Source organism: Mustela nivalis (genome assembly GCF_964662115.1).
Source record: "Mustela nivalis genome assembly, chromosome: 16".
NCBI lineage: Eukaryota > Metazoa > Chordata > Mammalia > Carnivora > Mustelidae > Mustela > Mustela nivalis.
The window spans coordinates 51,256,344-51,275,949 of record NC_139035.1 but is presented as its reverse complement, the minus strand read 5'-3'; the positions used below and the strand labels follow the sequence as shown (position 1 = coordinate 51,275,949).

At 33.3% G+C, this 19,606-nt stretch overlaps 1 protein-coding gene across 6 annotated transcripts in view; it reads right to left on the bottom strand.

Annotated features, from left to right (window-relative positions):
• BRINP3 (BMP/retinoic acid inducible neural specific 3) overlaps window positions 1–19,606 on the bottom strand; it is a 392,688-nt gene that overhangs the window by 51,995 nt on the left and 321,087 nt on the right. For all 6 annotated transcript variants that reach the window (XM_082704050.1, XM_082704048.1, XM_082704051.1 and 3 more), the window contains one exon: window positions 17,384–17,606. In XM_082704050.1, the coding sequence (XP_082560176.1) occupies window positions 17,384–17,606 (223 nt within the window). The remainder of the gene's footprint in view (window positions 1–17,383; window positions 17,607–19,606) is intronic.

The window sequence follows — 19,606 nt, the reverse complement described above, 5'->3', positions numbered from 1 at the left end:
GTCATAAATTTTGTTTGGGACACTCTGTCTTTTTTCATTCATATGGATTCCAGTTTTATAAGAGAAGCTCTCTCTGCATCTCTCATTCTCACTGATTCTTCTCAATCAGATATTAGTTTTCTCCTTCTCGGAACCCTCTCCTTTGCATTCTCCAGGCCCTTCATGTCTGTCTTTCTTTCTTTCTTTCTTTCTTTCTTTCTTTCTTTCTTTCTTTCTTTCTTTCTTTCTTTCTTTCTTTCTCTCTTTCTTTCTTTTTCTTTCTTTCTTCATTTCTTGCTTGCTTTCTCTCTTTTTATAAATTACATCTTTCCATTCTTTATGGCTAGTACTGGATTAGTTTCTCAAGATTTTATTCCAAGAAACCAATTCTGGGAGGAGCCTGGGTGGTTCAGCTGGTTGAACGTCTGCCTTCTGTCATGACACAATCCCGGGGTCCTGGGATTGGGCTCCACGTCCTGTTCCCTTCTCAGTGGGGAAGCCTCTTCCTTTTCCTGTGCTCCTCCCCTGCTCATGCTCCCTCTCTCTCTCTCTCTCTGTCTTTCTCTCTCTCTCAAATAAGTAAAAAAAAAAAAAAAAATACAAAAAAATAAATAAATAAATCTTAAAAAAGAAAAAGAAACCAATTTTTTTCTCTAATAGTCCACTGTTCTTATTTTAGTTTTTTTGTTTTGTTTTTTGTTTGTTTGTTTTTAATTTATTTGACAGACAGAGATCATAAGTAGGCAGAGAGGCAGGCAGAGAGAGAGAGGAGGAAGCAAGCTCCCTGCCCAGCACAGAGCCTGATACAGTACTTGATCCCAGGATTCTGAGACCATGACCTGAGCCGAAGGCAGAGGCTTTAACCCACTGAGCCACCCAGGCGCCCTGTTCTTATTTTAGTTTTAAGTGTAAAGATAATTTTTAAAATTTTCTTAAAACTTTCTTGTTCTCTGATTATTCCATTTCATGACTTCAAGCTTTTGCATGAATTCAGTAACCTCTGAAATTCTTTAGCACAGAGGAGTTAACCGGAGACAGGGGCCGCTTTTAATAAACACTGTAAACCTGGGACGCACTGTGGCTTAGTGACAAAGAACCCAAGCTCTATAGCCAGATTGCCTGTGTTTGGATCCTAGCCCTGCTACCACTAGTTGAGTAATCTTTAGCAAATTTGGATTATCTCAGCTTTAGTTTCCTTGATTTTAATTTTAGGGTAATAACACTAACTACCTTGTAACATGTATTAAATGAGCAACAAGGGGTAATGCACTTAGAAGAGCTTGACAATAGTTTGTGCTTCATACTTGTTAGCTAATAACTAGCTATTTATGATTGCTCTCATTAGCAAGTCAACGTCAGAACTATCACCCTTTATAGTAATGTGTCCATGGCTCTGTATTAAAGATTGTTGGTGGCTTCCTTTGAGTGTCTCGCTTGTCTGTTAGTTAGGTTGCTGCTCCACTTGCACATGATAATTTGCAAATTGAACAGCTTTGCCCTCTTTCCTATTTCTTCCCTGCAATACATCTCTTGAAAATTTCTCCACATTCCTGCATATGAATTGAAAGGTTCCATAATTTCTGGTTGTGATTTTGTTCATTTTCAATTAGATGATATTATGAAACGAAAATCATGCATTAAGATCAAAATCATGTAATGTCCTTTTGTTTTTAATATATAGTTTGTGTGTGTGTGTGTGTGTGTGTGTGTGTGTGTATGTGTGTTTAAGGTAATGTTAGGGAGAATATGAGTATTCACATCCCTTAATTTGGCAGGTTTTCATTACATTTTTACTACATTTTGTTTAGATTTGTTTCTAGCTAACCTTCCTTCTGGTATGAAGTAATTTTACTTTAGCTCAATAAAAGGTACTACCTCAGACTTGATCTTTTTTTTGTTTGCTTTGAGAAACCTACGTGAAGTCTTCCTGCTGGGTTTAATAGAACAAAGAACAACCACAACAAAATGACCTTCCTTTTCTCCTGTATTCTTTTGTCACATCAATGTTCTTTTGTGCTGTTCTATTTGTTGGTGTGTGAAGTGCATCTGGGTTGTGAGATAGGGGATTTTGATTGCAATTGGCATTGATTTTTGAAATGTATTCACTTACTTTATAACTTGTAGTGGCTGTCTCAAATGAAGTGCTTCAAAGTTTTTCCTTGTTTGTTTTTTCTTTACTTTTCTTTCTTTTTTTTTTTTTTTTTTTCCAGTGTCACAGCTTTAAGGGGTTTATATTTTGGTATACTTAGTTTTGTTGATTGAGTCATAATACCATTTGCTTTTAGAACATAGTATCTTACTTTAATGTTCAAGGAAAAGCACTCTAGGTTTTAGTCATTTACTATTTTTTTAAAGATTTTACTTATTTATTTGACAGAGATCACAAGTAGACAGAGAGGCAGGCAGAGAGAGAGAGGGGGAAGCAGGCCCCCCGCCAAGCAGAGAGCCCGATGTGGGGCTTGATCCCAGGACCCTGAGATCATGACCTGAGCCAAAGGCAGAGGCTTAACCCACTGAGCCACCCAGGTGCCCCCATTTACTATTTTAATATCTTGGTATATATGTGCATACCTGTGTGTCTGTGTACATGTGTGTGTATACATTTACACGTGTACAAACATATGTATGCAAGGAACACATGAACACATGTAATAATGAAAGGATATGAAGAAGGATATTTTGTATTTTTTTGTACTTACCATGAAGATTATAAAACATAAATGAGGATTAAAGATTGCACACTGCCTCTACATGGTGCTACCAAATTAAGCATTGGATTAAATTTGTTATTCAAACAATCCAAATGAGATTTTTCCCCACCAAATTGAGCAAATTTGATTGGAAAAAGGCAGCATTTGTAAGATATACTTGGTCTTTACTCTTTAAATGTTTTAGTTTAGTATTTAGTTTAATGTAATAAACATCAAATTATTTTCTATTAGTTTTATCATTTAAAATGGAAGAGAGCATAGGACAAATACAACCTTATCTACATATTTACTAGTGACAGTTTTAACATAATCAATTACATCTATACCCAATAAAGCCTCCAATATCATCCGAATGAAAACTGACATAAGACTTTCATGTAAGATGAAAAAAAAAACTTTGATTTATTTCTCTTTTATGTGTATACTATAATATTCTTTATAAAGAGATTTGAAACTGTATTCCACTCTAAGTCAGAGTTATCATCCCTACATCACAACGTTTACCTCTGGCTTCAACATTGTGAAGGGGGAATGTTCAGGGAGAAAGACTCATGGATAACAGTAATTCTTCTACTTTGATATAATAAAACCACCACACCATTCCAGTGGTGTATGATGTTCAGCTTCCTATTTATTTTGGTAAGTAAACATGTATCCATTTCTTACACAATATAAGTAAAATTGCTTCAAAGTGCTCAAGTAGAAATGAGACTGATTCTCACCTCTGATTTAAATATACTTAAGAATTGAAAATGCATCCGTTTGAAGAATTTGATTGTCAGTAACATTATAAGATTTGTAAAAAACATTAGTGTCCTGGGATCTGGATTGATTCTCAGTTTGTGGTCCATATATAAACCACTGAAGGTTAATATGATATCAATAAATAAGCAGTTTATTCCTTGTACTCCATAACATTTTTCTTTCTGAAATGTAACAATTCCTCACCACAGGAATTATTGCATTTAATGGCACTCTCCACCTCATGCAAAATATTGGGATGAAAATCTCAGAGCTCTTTTTCTTTGGAAAAAGAAGCATGAGGAGTGTTTTAGTAAATGAATTAACATTTAACTTGTAGGACCATTTCAAGTTATACCTGTGTAGAAATGGCATAGTATAACATGTATGTCTATCTGAGAAAGTATTTAAAATGATCATTTGTCAGAAATTTGCAACTAGTGCCTAGAAAATGTCTGAGAAGTTGAGAAAACAAAGATCTAAAAACATTTTAAGCTTAAGGTAATTGTTGTTGTTGTTGTTGTTATTTTGTAGTGATTGAGGTGATTATACTACAACTGATGGCAACTCTGAAAACTTTAAGAATTGGTGTAAAAATGATGGTACAGTGCTTTCCAACTGTATACTTTGAGATTTAATGTTATAACAGGTATTTTAGGAAGTAAACAATTTTGTTCTGAATAAAATCCTTATTTAAGCAAATCTATTTTGGAGTGCCTGAGTGACTCAGTTGGTTGAGCATCCACCTCTTGGTTTTGGCTCAGATCAGGATCTCAGATCCTGAGATCAAGCCCCAGGATGTGCTCCACATTCAACATGGAGTCTCCATCTCCCTCTGCTCCACCCCATGCTCTCTCTCTCAAATAAATAAATAAAATCTGTAAAAAAAATCTATTTTAACTTTAGGACATTTTAGAGTATTCGACATGCATATAGACTATGTAGAAATCCAAGTAGAATTTATAGTAACTACAGTTTCCAAATTTGTTCATCCATGACTTCTTTTAAAAAAATATGTGTTTTTCTATTTATTTTAGAAAACAAAGATTAATGTCTCGCAAGATGCAAGTTATTTAGTGAATAACTAAATATTCCTGAAGGATTATTATCAACTCCTTAGTGAAGAGAAAATGAGGACTGATAGCAAAGCCCTTCAGCCACTCTCTGTGGCATAAACCTGTGGTTGTTGTCAAATAAGGAGCTGATTCTGATTGTTTAAACAAAGTGGTACTACTCCAAATAGTGCTGGCAAAGGGGCTTCTTAATCTTGATATTACAGATCTTATGACTTTATTTCCAAGATTTTCCTGATATAACTCTTTTTTTTTTTTTTTCCAACAAGTTAGTGTTAAGTGTTAAAAGTCCTCTCTCAATATAGCTGTCTACATTGTTACTGTTCAAAAATCTGATTATTTGAGCCAGCAACTCCATTGAGTTACTACAGGGGAAAACCGTGTTGGGAATGACATTCTTAATCTTTCTTAGGAAAGTGTTGTAATGTCAAGAAAATAGAGTAGGAGTCACTGAAATGACATTTGCAAGGTGAACAACATGGAAAAGAAAGAGGAATAAATCTCACTCAAGACTATTTTCTTTGTTTCTTGACTTCCTTTTCCTCAGATGAGAGAATAAACTAACTTAAAGTCAAAGAAAGACAACAGTGTAAGATTTTTACTTAATGTAATGAGCTGCTGACCTGTTTGCACTATTCTCCCACACATACTAACGCACATACACATTTAAGTTCACAGAATTTCCAAGAGGAGCAAAGACCCTTGATTTTGTTAGTATTTTCAAAAGCAGCTATCTAAAGCCTTGAATGTGGATCTCATTCCAAAAGTTGTGGGTTGCAGACAGCATACACTCAACAAAATATCAAGGTGACAAGATCTTTTTTTTTTTTTTTAAGATTTTATTTATTTATTTGGCAGACAGAGATCACAAGGAGGCAGAGAGGCAGACAGAGAGAGAGAGAGAGAGGAAGAGAAGCAGGCTCCCCACTGAGCAGAGAGCCCGATGTGGGGCTCCATCCCAGGACCCTGAGATCATGACCTGAGCCGAAGCCAGAGGCTTTAACCCACTGAGCCACCCAGGAGCCCCTTGAGGTGACAAGATCTTTGATTGTTCCACATAATCTTTTATACGTGAGAGAAAGAAAAAAGAAACAAAACAAAGAACAAGCACAGCACTATAATCCGACAGATTTTCATTTTAATGTATTTTTTTAAACTCTATCTAAAATGGTCCAAGTGGGGATACTGAGATGGCTAGAAAGTAACTGATTTAAAAAGAACAAATAATTTTTATGTCTATATATGACTTAGTTTTAAAATAGTTATTTTCAACTAACATTTATCCACATCTAATAAATTGAAAGAGCATTAGCTGAAGGTCAAAGTAAGAATATTAGTGAAAAGATAGGGGCATGTTAGAGCCATGAGAGATGAAGTATAAGCTACACCAAGAATTAGATAAGAGGACGTTACCTGACTTGCAATGATGACGATGGAGGTAGAGTGTATTATGCTAAGCAAAGCAAGTCAGTCAAAGAAAGACAAATACTGTATGATTTCACTCATATGTGGAATTCAAGAAACAAAGCAGTGGAGCATAAGGGAAGGTGAAAAAAAAAAGAGGGAGGAAAAACACAAGAGACTCAACTAGAGAGAACAAACTGAAGGTTGTTCAGGGGGATGGGTGAGGGGATGGGCTAAATGGGTGATGGGAATCAAGGAGGGACTACTTGTGATGAGCCTTGGGTGTCAAATGCTGAGTGATGAATCCCTAGATTCTGCACCTGAAATTAGTATTACACTGTATGTTAACGAACTGGATTTTAAATAAAAACGTGAAACAATTAACAAAAAAAGCAGCATGAAAGAAAAGACAAATTTGCCAATTTTGAAATTTGTGTAGAAGTGGCCTCATACCAAGAAGAAGGTGGGGCGCACCCACTCTCTCTCACTCTCTCTCTCTTTTTTCTTTTTTCTTTACTCTGAAAACTTCTATCCCTGGATTCCCTGAATCAGAATCCAGGATACTAATGTGTTATTCTGTACAAGTAAAAATGAATGTGTTTCTTATAGTGTTCATATTATTATCTTTATGACTAATTTTATTTTGACTATGAAACATATAAAAATACATTTTGAAGAAAACTTATTAATATATTAGAAACACCTACACCAAAGAAATAGTGTCTTCAGATTTGGAAAGTTAAGCAATAATTATTTAATCACTCCCATGTGTTGAGTAGTTTATAATTATTATCTATATATTTTACATTTCTCAATCACACATTGAAGATATCTAAATATTAAGCTCTTTAAATATGCTGCTAATTATTCCTTAGCATGTGCCCGGGGCTCATCATGGAGTGGCTGAAGCAAAAAAAAATTATACAAAACATTCTTTTGTAACATAGAAATGTATGGAAAATTAATATCCTGCCTTTTTCCTACAGTTCCATATAAAATTGTTCTCAGCAAAAACCCCTTGTATTAATCATATAAATGTCATTTTTAATTAAATCACAGATTCCATAATATTAAAGGACTTGGAAGCCATTCAGTAAAGTCCTTTTGTTATTAGGATGCAAGTTTGGCTGCAGTAACATAAGCCAGATAATACTGGCTCAGAAAAAATGCAGTTTCATTCCTCTCTCAATAACAGTACAAACATCAACAGTTCAGGGGTAGCTTCAAAAAGATTGGGTTTTACTATCTTTCTTTTCTTTTCTTCACAAATAGGCAGGGGGGGGGGGTGGAAAGCCAGGGAGCCTGATGCAGGGCTTGGTCCCAGGACCCTGAGATCGTGACCTGAGCCAAAGTCAGAGACTTAACCTACTGAGCCACCAAGCACCCCCAAGTCTTACTATCCTTAACAAGTTTCTTCATGTCATCACTTTTAATTCCAACCCATCACATTTTCATTTTATCCAGGGGGAAGAAAATAAGTAGATGGCCTCCATTCCTCTTCCTTTAAGAATACAGTTTAGAAGTTTCATGTATTCCTTCCACTTCTGTTTGACAAGAATTATCCACCCTTGGTTCAAGAAAACCCAGGGGCATGGTGTAGCATGAGTTCCGCTAAAACCAGGGGCTGTGTTAGTGAAGAAAGAGAAGGAAAGGAAGAAGGCAAAGAGAAAGGAAAGGAAGAAGACAGATAATCGCTATTATAGCCCCCCAATTTGTGTGGGGTCTGTTAGGTCCTTCAGAGGAGTTGAAATTGATCTAGGGCAGCATTATAGGGTTGGTTCACCTAGATCTCAGTGTGGGTATGTGGGAAGTAAGGAAGTGGAGACAAGATCTTATCAGAGGGTACACAAGGTGAAAACTAGTTCATAGAAATCCCAAGATATTATTTTTCTTTTACATTGTGTTGACATTTGCATTGATGTGAAAAGCAAAACTGTTGCTGGAGACTTAGCATGAAGAAAAGCCATGGAACCAAAATGGCTGTGCTAGTAGGCTTATAGCATATTCCGCCACATACTTGAAGAACAGAAAGAAAGAAAGTTTCAGTTAAAAATGTTCCTGGTGAAGCAGTATAAAAAAGTTTATTGTGTCTCAATTTTCAGTACAAATCCATATGTCAGAACAAAATGGGAATATGAATAAAGCACTTGTGTTACACACTGAACTATAATGGTTGCCTTGAGGCAAAACACCTGTGCAATTGTTTCAGTTGCAAGCTGAGGTAAGCATTTTTTTCATGGCAAACCATTTTTACTTGAAAGAATAATTGACAAACTGGTTTAACCAGACTCGGATACTTGGCAAATCCGTTGTCAAAACTGAAAGAAACAAACCTATCACTTCTAGACAAACCACTGACATATTTAATATCAGTGTTAAAAGTATAGTTTTCAAGTGGAAATTAGATATTTGGAAAACTTGTAACTGCAACAGTGAGAGTGACGGCTTCCAATAAATACTTTTCTCATGAACACAATGAGGATATTAAAGAATGAAGTTTTGTGTTATTTTATAATGATATGTTGTCAACATTTGGAAGATCTTCAAAATGGAGTGCATCAATATTTTCCAAATGACTGACACATGATTTCATATGCATGGTTAAAGATCCATTTTAAAGTTTAAGATAGACAAAATAATTTGATGTATGAGATGTCAAAATGTTAATCACATTGTTTTAGATTCCAAATTACATATAACTTTATAAACATCTTCACTTGTTGAGTTTTTGGTGAGTATAAATAGTAATATCCACAATTATCTGAAAAAGCTATTACAATACTCACTTCTCCAATAAATATGTTTGAGATTGCAAATTACAATTTGCAACCAATTGCATAGAGACACAGCCATGAAAATTTTGCTATCCTCTCTTAAGTCAAATATTAAACAATTCTGCAGAGATCACTCAGATTTAAATGTTATATATATTAACATGCAATGATCATACTTAGTTCTTTGTAATCGTATTAACAAATACATTTTTTTTAATTTCTATTTCAATTTTTACTATAGTAAATATGTGCTTGTATATGTATATGCATATATATGTATGTGTACATATGTGCATATATATATACATATATGTATACATACATATCTATACAGGGATTTCTCTCTATCATACACAAAGTCTCTTTGAATTTCTCCATAGTTTTTAAGAATATAAGGGGGTCCTGAGACCAACTAGTTTGACATCTGCTGGTCAAAGTCATAGAAGTTTGAGGTACAGGATTTGCTATTAAGATGACAGAAAAGCTACACTGAAGGCATATAAAGCAGCAGAATGTTTTATGTACATGTCACCTGGATATCACATCTGATACCAGGAAGTAGGAACACTTTGTCACTCAATTTTCTTTTCTTCTTTTGAGGATAAAGGGGGAATGGTGATAGGATAAAACTTGTAAGTAAAAATGAAAATTGCTCTAAGAAAATTATAAAGACTTTTAATTCTGATTCTCCTCCTATTTTAAGCATTGTTAACTTGGGAAGGGTGTTGTCTGAACCAGTATATTGGTATACTGTGAACAATGTAATTGAAATAATGAAGTTGGATAAGTGTTCTTACATCACTGTTGTCTTCTTTCTCCAAAGACCAGTGCAAGGACCTGGGATGTTTCTCTTGACATACTAGCAATGGATTGTGATCTCAGGAAGCACTGTGTAACTAAATTTGCTATTATCTAATTTTTTAATGGTATGTTTGACTGTCAAAATTTTGTAGTCTAAAATAAACTACAAGCAATTGGCCAACTTAAGGACTTACATTACAGATCCATTCCTTAAATATTACAGAATTCATTGATTCTTTGATACCAAATAATTCTTTAAATTCTGTGTGACCATTAACAATGCCTAGTTTAAAATCATGGTTTTCATTACATAGTTGAAGTCACCAAGACACTTGAAACTATACATTTATAAAAACTTAGTTCAAATTGATTTTTGAATATGATAAGAAAATCAGAAAAAAATCAGAACCAGAAAAAAGTAAATGACTATGAAATAGATTTTAAGATAAATGCCATTTAAAATAATATAGAGAAAATAATTATTTTATTAAACAACATTTTAAAAACAGAAATTTGTTCATCTAGTATAAAGTAATTAGTCTTAATTTTTAGCAAATATAGGCTTTTAGGAGTAAGTGTTCAAGCTGTTGTGCACATAGCACAACTAAAAGGAAACTATGATTCAAGTTACTAGCTGGGGAGTGGGAGATGCGGGTAGAGTAGTGCATGGTTGGAATTTGAGCTCAAATAGCCACAAACATTTTGGAAAGTAAGTAGGAGGAGTACTGAGCTCTCAACTCCGTATTTCCCAAATAAGAAAGAGGATTTTTCTTAAGTCATTGTATCGAGTGACTCTTCAAGATTGAAATAAAGGTCATTAAAATGACCTAGATGAAATACACTTCCACCCAGCCTTTCCTCTTTTTAGTCAAGGTATAATACCTATAATCTTATAATTATTCTTGTCCAAGCTAGCAAATGTTACTTATGTGTAAATGTCTTTTCTAAGCACGTTTAATCTATGCTATTTAGGAATACCTGTAACATCATACATGAATTATTTTGTCTCACTGAATTTTGTCTCTCTTCATTATTAGAGAAACAACAAAATCTTTTGTTTTCTCCAGATTATATATTTTAATACAAGATAAGGATTGTAATCCCTGTCTGCTTTTCTCGAATGAATGAAATTACTTATAGAAATGTCCTGTAATGACTTCAAATTATTTTCACTTCTATAATTCTACTGTTCATAAATTGCAGTTTATCTTCACATATTTCCATTTGGTTCCTGTGCCAAGTAAAATTTGATTTTTCCTCAATGTTTAATAGCTATATTACCTTATATTGTTGCTTTTAATGTTCTGTAATTATTAGTTTCTTTATTAGTTTTGTAACACACCATTAAAACTTGGCAACAAATTACAATTCTTCATTGTCCTCCTTCCTGGGCCAATATTCTCTCAAAATGTCTTTCTCAACATTGTGTAAGAATGTTACACATTGTGTAACAACAACATTGTGTAATAATGGTGCATTGCAAAATCATCTACATGCTGTAATAACACATGGACTTTGGCAAAACTAACTATAAAAATAAAGAGAAAACCAAACATATTTATAGCATTGCAGTTTGAAGTACATCTCTATCTCAAATAAACTTTAAGGCAGCTAGAAGATATTTGTTACCACGGACAAATCACAGTTTTATACTTCATTTTTATTGTTTTCAGGACATATTCAAAATGGATCCAGGTTTTTATTAGATTTTATATCTATTCAAAATTTCCCCTATTATTATAAGTGAAGGGAACCAATTTGAGTTAGTTTATGGTATAACAGAATATAATTGCAAGGATAAATCAGATATCACATATTATTGAAAGTATGAAAAAAAAGAGAAAAAAATCTGTTACAGGCAATCCTCTAATGCATTAAAAAAGAAAGCTGGCCTAATGTGGGGAGGTACTATAGCTTAGCAAGAAGTTGTCAATTGATTTTCTAAGAACACCAAATCACTCTGCATAACAAAAATACAGAAAGGTTTCAGTAAAGAGGGGTTATATTGAATAAATGAAAGTCAATAAAGAGAGAGGGTTAAAAGAAAGAAAAAATGCCTGTATATTCAGGAAAGGAGAAAGGGAAATAAGAAAATAGGTTGCAACGAGATGAAAAGACACTGAAGAGGAAAACAAATATGATTTAAAGGATTTTTGCACATTATTCCTGCATGTCAGATATAAATACTATTCTCATTTTCACTTTGAAAATATTAAAATTTCTATTTTCCTTGCATGCGTTACAGGGTTGTAAATACTTGGTGACACATATGGGACAGAAAGAGTCATATTTCATTTAGAAATAAAAAAAGTTGTATAACAAAGTCTCAGAGCCAGAAATGTACTGGATTTAGGGGTCAAGTGGAAATAAGGGTTTGAATGATACTTGAATTCTCTGTCCCAGATTAAGTCTACATGTCAGCTTCACTGTTATCCACCACAGACAGGATTTCTGCAAAAGAAATGGTTAGTTACCCCTCTCACACCCATAACCCAAGATCTTACTGATAGGTAGAGACGGGCCCTTTCAGCTATGGTCTGAATGTTTGTGTTCTCTCAAAATTCGCATGTTGGAATCTTAACCCCCCAGATGATGGTATTATGAGTTGGAGACTTTGGGAGGTGTTTCAGTCATCAGGATAGAGCCATTGTGAATGGGATTAGTTGTTGTTTTGTTTGTTTGTTTGTTTTTAAGATTTCATTTATTTATCTTTTGGGAGAGAGAGAGAGAATGACAAAGATAGCCACAGAAAGCGTCAGCAGGAAGGAGGGAGAAGCATGCCTCCCACTGAGCAGGGAGCCACATCTGGGGCTTGATCCTAGGACCCTGGGATCATGACCTGAGCTGAAGACAGGCACTTAACCAATTGAGCCACCGAAGGCACCCCATGGGATTAGTATTTTTATAAATAAAACTCCAAAGAGATATCTCATTGCTCCGTGATATGAAGACATACCTAGAAATTAGCAGTTTGCAGTGCTGAAGAGGGAAAGCCTTTACCAGAACCCTACCATGTTGGCCCCTTGACTGGGACTTCTGGCCTCCAGAACTGTCAACTATTTATAAGCCACTAACCTCTGGGTATTTGGTTAGAACAGTTAACTAACACACTGTTTCATGTCCCTTTGAAAGAATGAGGGAAGGAATTCACCTGCTTAATGGCAAAACAAACAGAACATGATATGCATATTGTAACAGGCGATCCATTTATATAGATTAGGAAACATTTTATATAAAATGACAACTCACTGTCCTATGATTCTAGAAGTTGAACTAAAATATTAGAACGCATATCACAGAGCTTTTATCAAATATTTATTGAGCACTTGTTATCCTTGGATTTGAGAGCTATGTCTAGGAACTCCAGCAGATAACCAAACATTCAGATTTTCTATAAACTGCCTAAATCTCATATTTTCAGAGTGTTCCAGTGGTCAGGTCAATCCTTCCCAAACACATTAACAGCTATAGTTCATTTCAGCTATCCAGACTTATTTTATCATCTCTTACCCAAAGACACTGTTAAATCTTTAAACTCATTTTCGTTTCTCAAGTGTTCATTTTTGTTTTTGATTTTTGTTCTTCCCCTTAGTTCATGATCATAGTATCATTCTGAATTGTACTAGAATTAGAGATCAGGAGTAGAGGGAGGGAAAAATGGAATGTTGACTGACTTTATGAAATAATCCAAACTCCATATTCGTGTATCAATTTGAAATGGCATTTGAATTAAAATCATTTTGATCTATAGGGTTTTAGACTACTCCTCTGGGTGTTATATTAGTTAAAAATACATATGTATGTGTATACATAATGTATATATTTATATATATTTTGTATATATTTATATATTTGTATGTATATTATACAAAAGCCACTGGTGGCTAATAAACAAACATATGTATATATACATGTATTTATATCCCATCTACATTATATATATCTATACATAGATATTACATGTGTGTATATACATCCATATATACACTAGAGAAATTACTAGTAAAATATTCAATATTATTTGATAAACACTCACTATTCAGGATTCAATCTGGTTTGCACTCCATATAATGAAAACTTAAGTTACAATATCCTGTATTTAGCATAGCATGTATTCATAACATTAAAGATTTTAATGATATATGGATTAAATACTTTTAAAACACTCAATAACACTTTTAAAGATAGAGTAAATGTTAGAACATATGTCAGCAAATGTTTGTTTTATAAGGAACCAGACAACAAATGCTATAGGGTTTCAGGACCATATAACTACGTGGCAACTATCTAGTTCTGCCATTATAGTTGGAAAGTAGCCATAGACAATATGTAAATGAATGACTGTGTTTCTTTACATATGGATATCAAAATGTTAGTTCCATACAGTTCTCATTAACCAAAAAATGCCTTTCTACTTTTGTTTTTTTTTTAACAATTTGAAATGTAAGGAGCAGTCTTTCCTTAGGGACTGATACAAAAAGAGGTGAAGGTCCAGTTACAGCCCACGTGCCAATTTGTTAAACCCCACTCTTGAGCATATATAGGAAGTGCACGACATATTTCTCAGATAAGAATAACATAGACCTAAACTTATTTTACCCTGTGATGTTAGAGAAGGGATTTTATCTTATCTTCCACTATTAATGAAGAAGAGATAATTTCATAAAAACATTTTAATCAATTCCTAGTGGTTTGCTGCTACCTGCGTATATTAGCTCAGGAGAGCCAATTATGCATATCACAAGAATTGGCAAATGCTATAAATTAGGATTTTTATCCCCCCTAGAAAGTTGGTTGTTAAACTTTTACCAACATACATTCAATGTACTATTTCTAAGTATCCTTGGCCATTCTGTGAAGAATATATAACAGCAAAAGATAATGGAGTTGATAATAGCACAAAATAATGGAGTTGAATCATTTTGTAGGGATTATGTATGAATATTTTTAATAATTGCTTTAATTATTTTTCTTTAATGAAGAGAATATGTCATTGTTCCTTATCTCAAAAGTTCTAGAATAGCAGCAAAAGTATACTACCTTAAAGAAGGCAGATTACCTCAGGCTTCACAATTTATTCAAGTAAGAATGAGGATTTTAATGTCACATGAATTCATGAAAGTAATAGTGATTCAGTATAAACTTGGTGAGATTAATCTGAGTGAGTATCCTGTTTTATTTCAAGGATGAATTACACTATGCACTACAAAGAAAAACTTCAACCAACATGTCTTTATAGAGAAAGTGTTAAGAAATCATCTTACTCATTGAGGTTCACTTTGCAGGTCTCATTTTGTTTGGTTTTCCTTATTGTTCCACATTTTAAACAATACTAAGGGTGTGATGAAGGCAAGAAAAAAGCTGAGAAAAATTCCTTAAAGGAAGGACCAAAAATAAAATCTCAAATGGAAGTGAATTACAGGTATTGCTTATTTACTTACTTTTTACAGAAAATTTTTAAAACAAACTTCACAAATATCCGAACATTTTTTTCATTGTATCCTACTAACAGATTGTAGTACCTAGTTTGTTGTTATTGTTCCCTAATGTCATTTTATAACATTCTATTAAAATTGAAAAAAAAAGAAAAAGCAAAACAGAAATAAATCCCACATTCCTAGTAAAAGAAGTATTGTGATGGAAAGAAATTCTAATTCAACAAAATCTTTTATCTAGCAAGAAGTCTGCATTTTGTGTGTGTGTAATGAGTGATAGCCAACATAGGAATCATGCTTAATTAAAAAAAGAGAAAGTTAATGAAAGCCTCTGGTCATCTCTGACTTACTTAGGTTAAAAGTATTAGAGAACCAATATATATTTCTATAGTTTATTAAATTTAGTTCCATTTATTTTTCATTTAGTACCAAATAATGTATCTTTCTTTTATTCCTTTTTATCATCTTTATTTTACTCTGCTTATTTATTCTGTATAGATCCAACTTGGATTGTTTCATATTTTCATACTTTTCTTACAAATCCTGTACTTTCATGACATCTTTGTATGTTTAAGTTTTATTTATTTTTACTAGAATTAATGCAGCTCTCATGATATATTTTATCCCACTATCTGTTCACTTTCAGTTTCCATTTCTCCCCTCACCCCTTAAACATATCTTCAGATTCTATGAATTTTCCTTTTTTTTTTTTTTAAAGGTTTATTTATTTTAGAGACAGAGAGGGAGAGAGAGCACAAGAGGGAGGAAAAGAGATTTGGAAGCAGACTCTGCCCTGGGCAGCATCCCACTTTAAAATAAATGTACTGGGAAGGGCTCCATCTCATGATCCTGAGATCACAACCTAAGCGGAAACCAAGAGTTGGAGGCTTAACCATCTGTGCTGCCTAGGCACGCCGTATTATATTCCAATCTCACAATTTTACATGCACTGATAATTGCCATTCCAGTTGTTCAAATTTCTCCTGGACTTCAGATGTTTATTTCCTGCTCTAGCTGTATTTGTTTTGTTTAAAAACAAAACAAAACAAAAAGTATTAGCGAGGATGTGGAATGTTTGGAACTATCACTCCACAATGTTTGGAACTATCACTGGCTGGTGGAAATACAAAATGGAGCAACCACCTTTGAAAACATTTTGGCATCAACTCCAAATCTTAAATATAAAGTTATCTTATGACATCAATTTCACTCTTAGGTATATACCCAAGAAAATAAACAACCAAGTCCACTTAAAAAAAAATGTACACGAATGCTCACAGCAACATTATTCTTACTAGCACAAAAGCGGAAACAACCCAAACGTCTATCAACAAATTAATGGAGAATACAAATGTGATGTACCCACACCGCTGATACTCTCTACAATACAGATAAACCTGAAAGCACTACACTACATAACAGAAGCCAGTCACAAAAGACCATGTACTATATGACTCTATTTATATGAAATGTTAAAAATAGGCAAATTCTTGGGACAGATAGTAGATTAGACAAATTTCTAGAGGCAAATATCCCCTGGCTGGGTATGCTAGTGTGGGGAAGGATTGCTAATTGGTACTAGGTTGCTTTTTGGGACAACAAAAATGTTCTTAAAATGTGGTATTTGCATAAATTTTGAGTATTCTAAAAACTCCTGAATTACAAAAATGATGCCAATGATTTATTTTGAAATTTGACTTTGAAAAGATCTATAGACTTTCAGGTTTGTTTTTTTTTTTCTTCAGTGAAAAAATCTGTAATAATAGATTTCTTGAGAAGAAATCTATTACAAGCATTATGTAACAGAGATACTAACATAGATAAAAGTTTGGTGATATTTTCCCCTATTTCCCTTAGCTTTTTATTTGCTGTATTTTTCTAAAAATCTGACTTCAAATAAATAAATACAACTTCTCAAAGTAATTGTTGCAAAATCCAAAAACTGTGCTTCACAAAATTAGCTCAGACACAAATATTTTGAGTCTGTCATTATTCATATAAATTGTTACAGGTTTTTCCAGCAATTTTCAGAGATTCATGTAGAATGAGGTTGATTCATGTTTATTCATGTTACTATGAGCACAGCTCAAAGAAAATGAACTTTAAATTCTTTTATTTGAAAATTATATATTGAGAAATTTCACTGCATGATCCTGCTTACTCCCTCTGCTTACAATATAGCTGTAGGGTTTGTGCTTTTCTATTCACTGTAATACAATTATTAGTTAACTACCCCACGAAACAGAATGATTTCTTGATTCTGATAATAAGAGAAAATGAAAAACAAGGAAGTGTCAGTACATGGGTTCTCCATTGGATTATTGCTTTAGAAAATACAATATGTTATTCTGAGACTTAAAAGAAAACACCATGCTATGTATATTTCCTTATCTGCATTCAGAAAATAAAGAGAGCTCACTGTCAAAACAATATCCTTTGTTGTCTATATGCCACAAATGTCTTACCTTTGTCTTGGCAAGCTGATGAGGGGTTGTTTATGACACCTCTTGCTAAGGCTAAAGAGCTTGTGTACAATTTTCTGCGCCTTTAGGAATAGTTGCTTCATGCTGTTCTCCAGTTGTTCATAGCGGCGCTGAAAATTAGAATCCATTGTCCACAAATGCATTATGGTAGATGTGTTGAGGAAATAATTCATGGGTAGCCTTTTCATAAAGAACTTGAATTCATCTGGAAAAATGTTAAAATTCCATACTTTAATACAACAATTATTTTTCCTTTTCCCCAAACACATTTAATATGTTAATAGAAAAACAAATACTATTGTTTTGTGTGTAGCAAATTAATAGCAAGTTGGGATTTTTTTTTTGATGCTTTAGAATTGTTTTCTTTTTTATTCCCCTTAAAATAGAACTTTCATGGTAAAAGATAATTAAAATAATTTGCACTAAAACAAATAGTGTGGCCAGAAAGTTTAAGCTGAATTTAATTTTTCCATGTTCTCCTTTCAATGGTATTTGAATGAACTTTCTCCCACAAGTAGAAGTCATTAATCTAGCTTTCATTTTTGGCATTAGTATCAATACTTCTTTCTAGGTTTTTTATATTAAAGAAATATTTTCATTACTCAGTATAGAAAATGTATATTCATTACTAAGTGATCATATTAATGTTCAAAGAAAAAGAGAAAGCTTTTAAAACAAAAAAATATAATAGTCAACCATGAATTCTGGTTAAACAAAAAAACAAACAAAATAGTTAAAAGCAAACTGTATACCAAAGAGAAAAGTTTTTAAAGAATTTAAAGCTCTAATTCTGGCTTTGTTTTTATGCTGATAATTATCATATCTGAAATTGTTTTCTTCTCAAATGTCTGATTAACCAACAAAGAAACAAAAGTCAATGCTACACTAAAGTAAGCAATCATCTCACTATTAATTATCTAAATACAAAAGGTAGCTGAGACAACAGCCAAAAGATGCAAACAACCCAACTATCCATCCATAGATGAATATATATACTAATTATGGTATACATAAATGAATATTGACTCATAAAAATAAAATGAAGTTCTGATACATGTCACAGCATGAATAAACCTTGAAAATATATAACTGAAATAAGCTAGATCAGAAAAAAAAAGACAAATATTATATGATTCCACTTATATAGAATATCTAAAATATTCATGTTCCATGAGATAAAAAATAGATTAGAGCGGTGCCTGGGTGGCTCAGTGGGTTAAGACTCTGCCTTCAACTCAGGTCATGATCTCAGTGTCCTGGGATCAAGTTCTGCATTAGGTTCTCCGCTCAGTGGAGAGCCTGCTTCCCCCTCCCTCTGCCTGCCTCTCTGCCTCCTTGTGATCTCTCTCTCTGTCAAATAAATAAATAAATACATACATAATTAAATAAAATCTTTAAAAAAATAAATTAGAATTTACCAGGGGGTAAGGAAAGAGTGAATACAACATTATTGCATATTAGCTACACAATTTGTGATGATGAAAACCTTTTGGAAAAAAGATTGGGGTGACAATTTTACAACATTGTTAATGTAACTAATGTTACTGAATCATACAGATAAAATGACAAATTTTATGTTATATAATTTTACCTCTATTAAAACATTTTCATACACCAAGAAGAGATAGTATAGCCTTTCCCCCACCTCACTTTTTCTTCCAAAGCAAATATGAAGAGGGACTCAAAAAAAAAAAAAAGCAAAAACAAAACAAACAAACAAAACCCAACTCTTTCTATTGCTTTTACTATTTCTTTAAAACATCAGTTTTGTTAAGAATATCATGTTGCACCCATTTCACTGTAGTAGATGACTGAGTTACCTCCCCACAAAAAGCAGGAACCCACAACAAGATTTCTAAAGTGTTTTCAGTGGCTAAAGAAGTATTATTTGGCAAGTGAGACAGATGATATTTTAGTCATTATTCTACCCATCAAAAAGTTACATAGTATGCATTAAACCTTAGCCTCTCCTTGCCTTCAATTCCTCTTTTGAAACTGAATTTTTCAGTGTACTTTGTGGATGATAATAGTCTCATTTCACTTTAAAATTGTATGATGTTATAAACAGCTTTTTAAATCACCATTTAGTTAGTTTTAAATATCCAACTCAAAAACAGTTGTTTTAAATGTTCTGTTGCAGCTACTTTTATTTAACTGGAATTGGACAAGGTGTGTCAGTAGCCATTTCTAGGTTGTGTGTCTAAC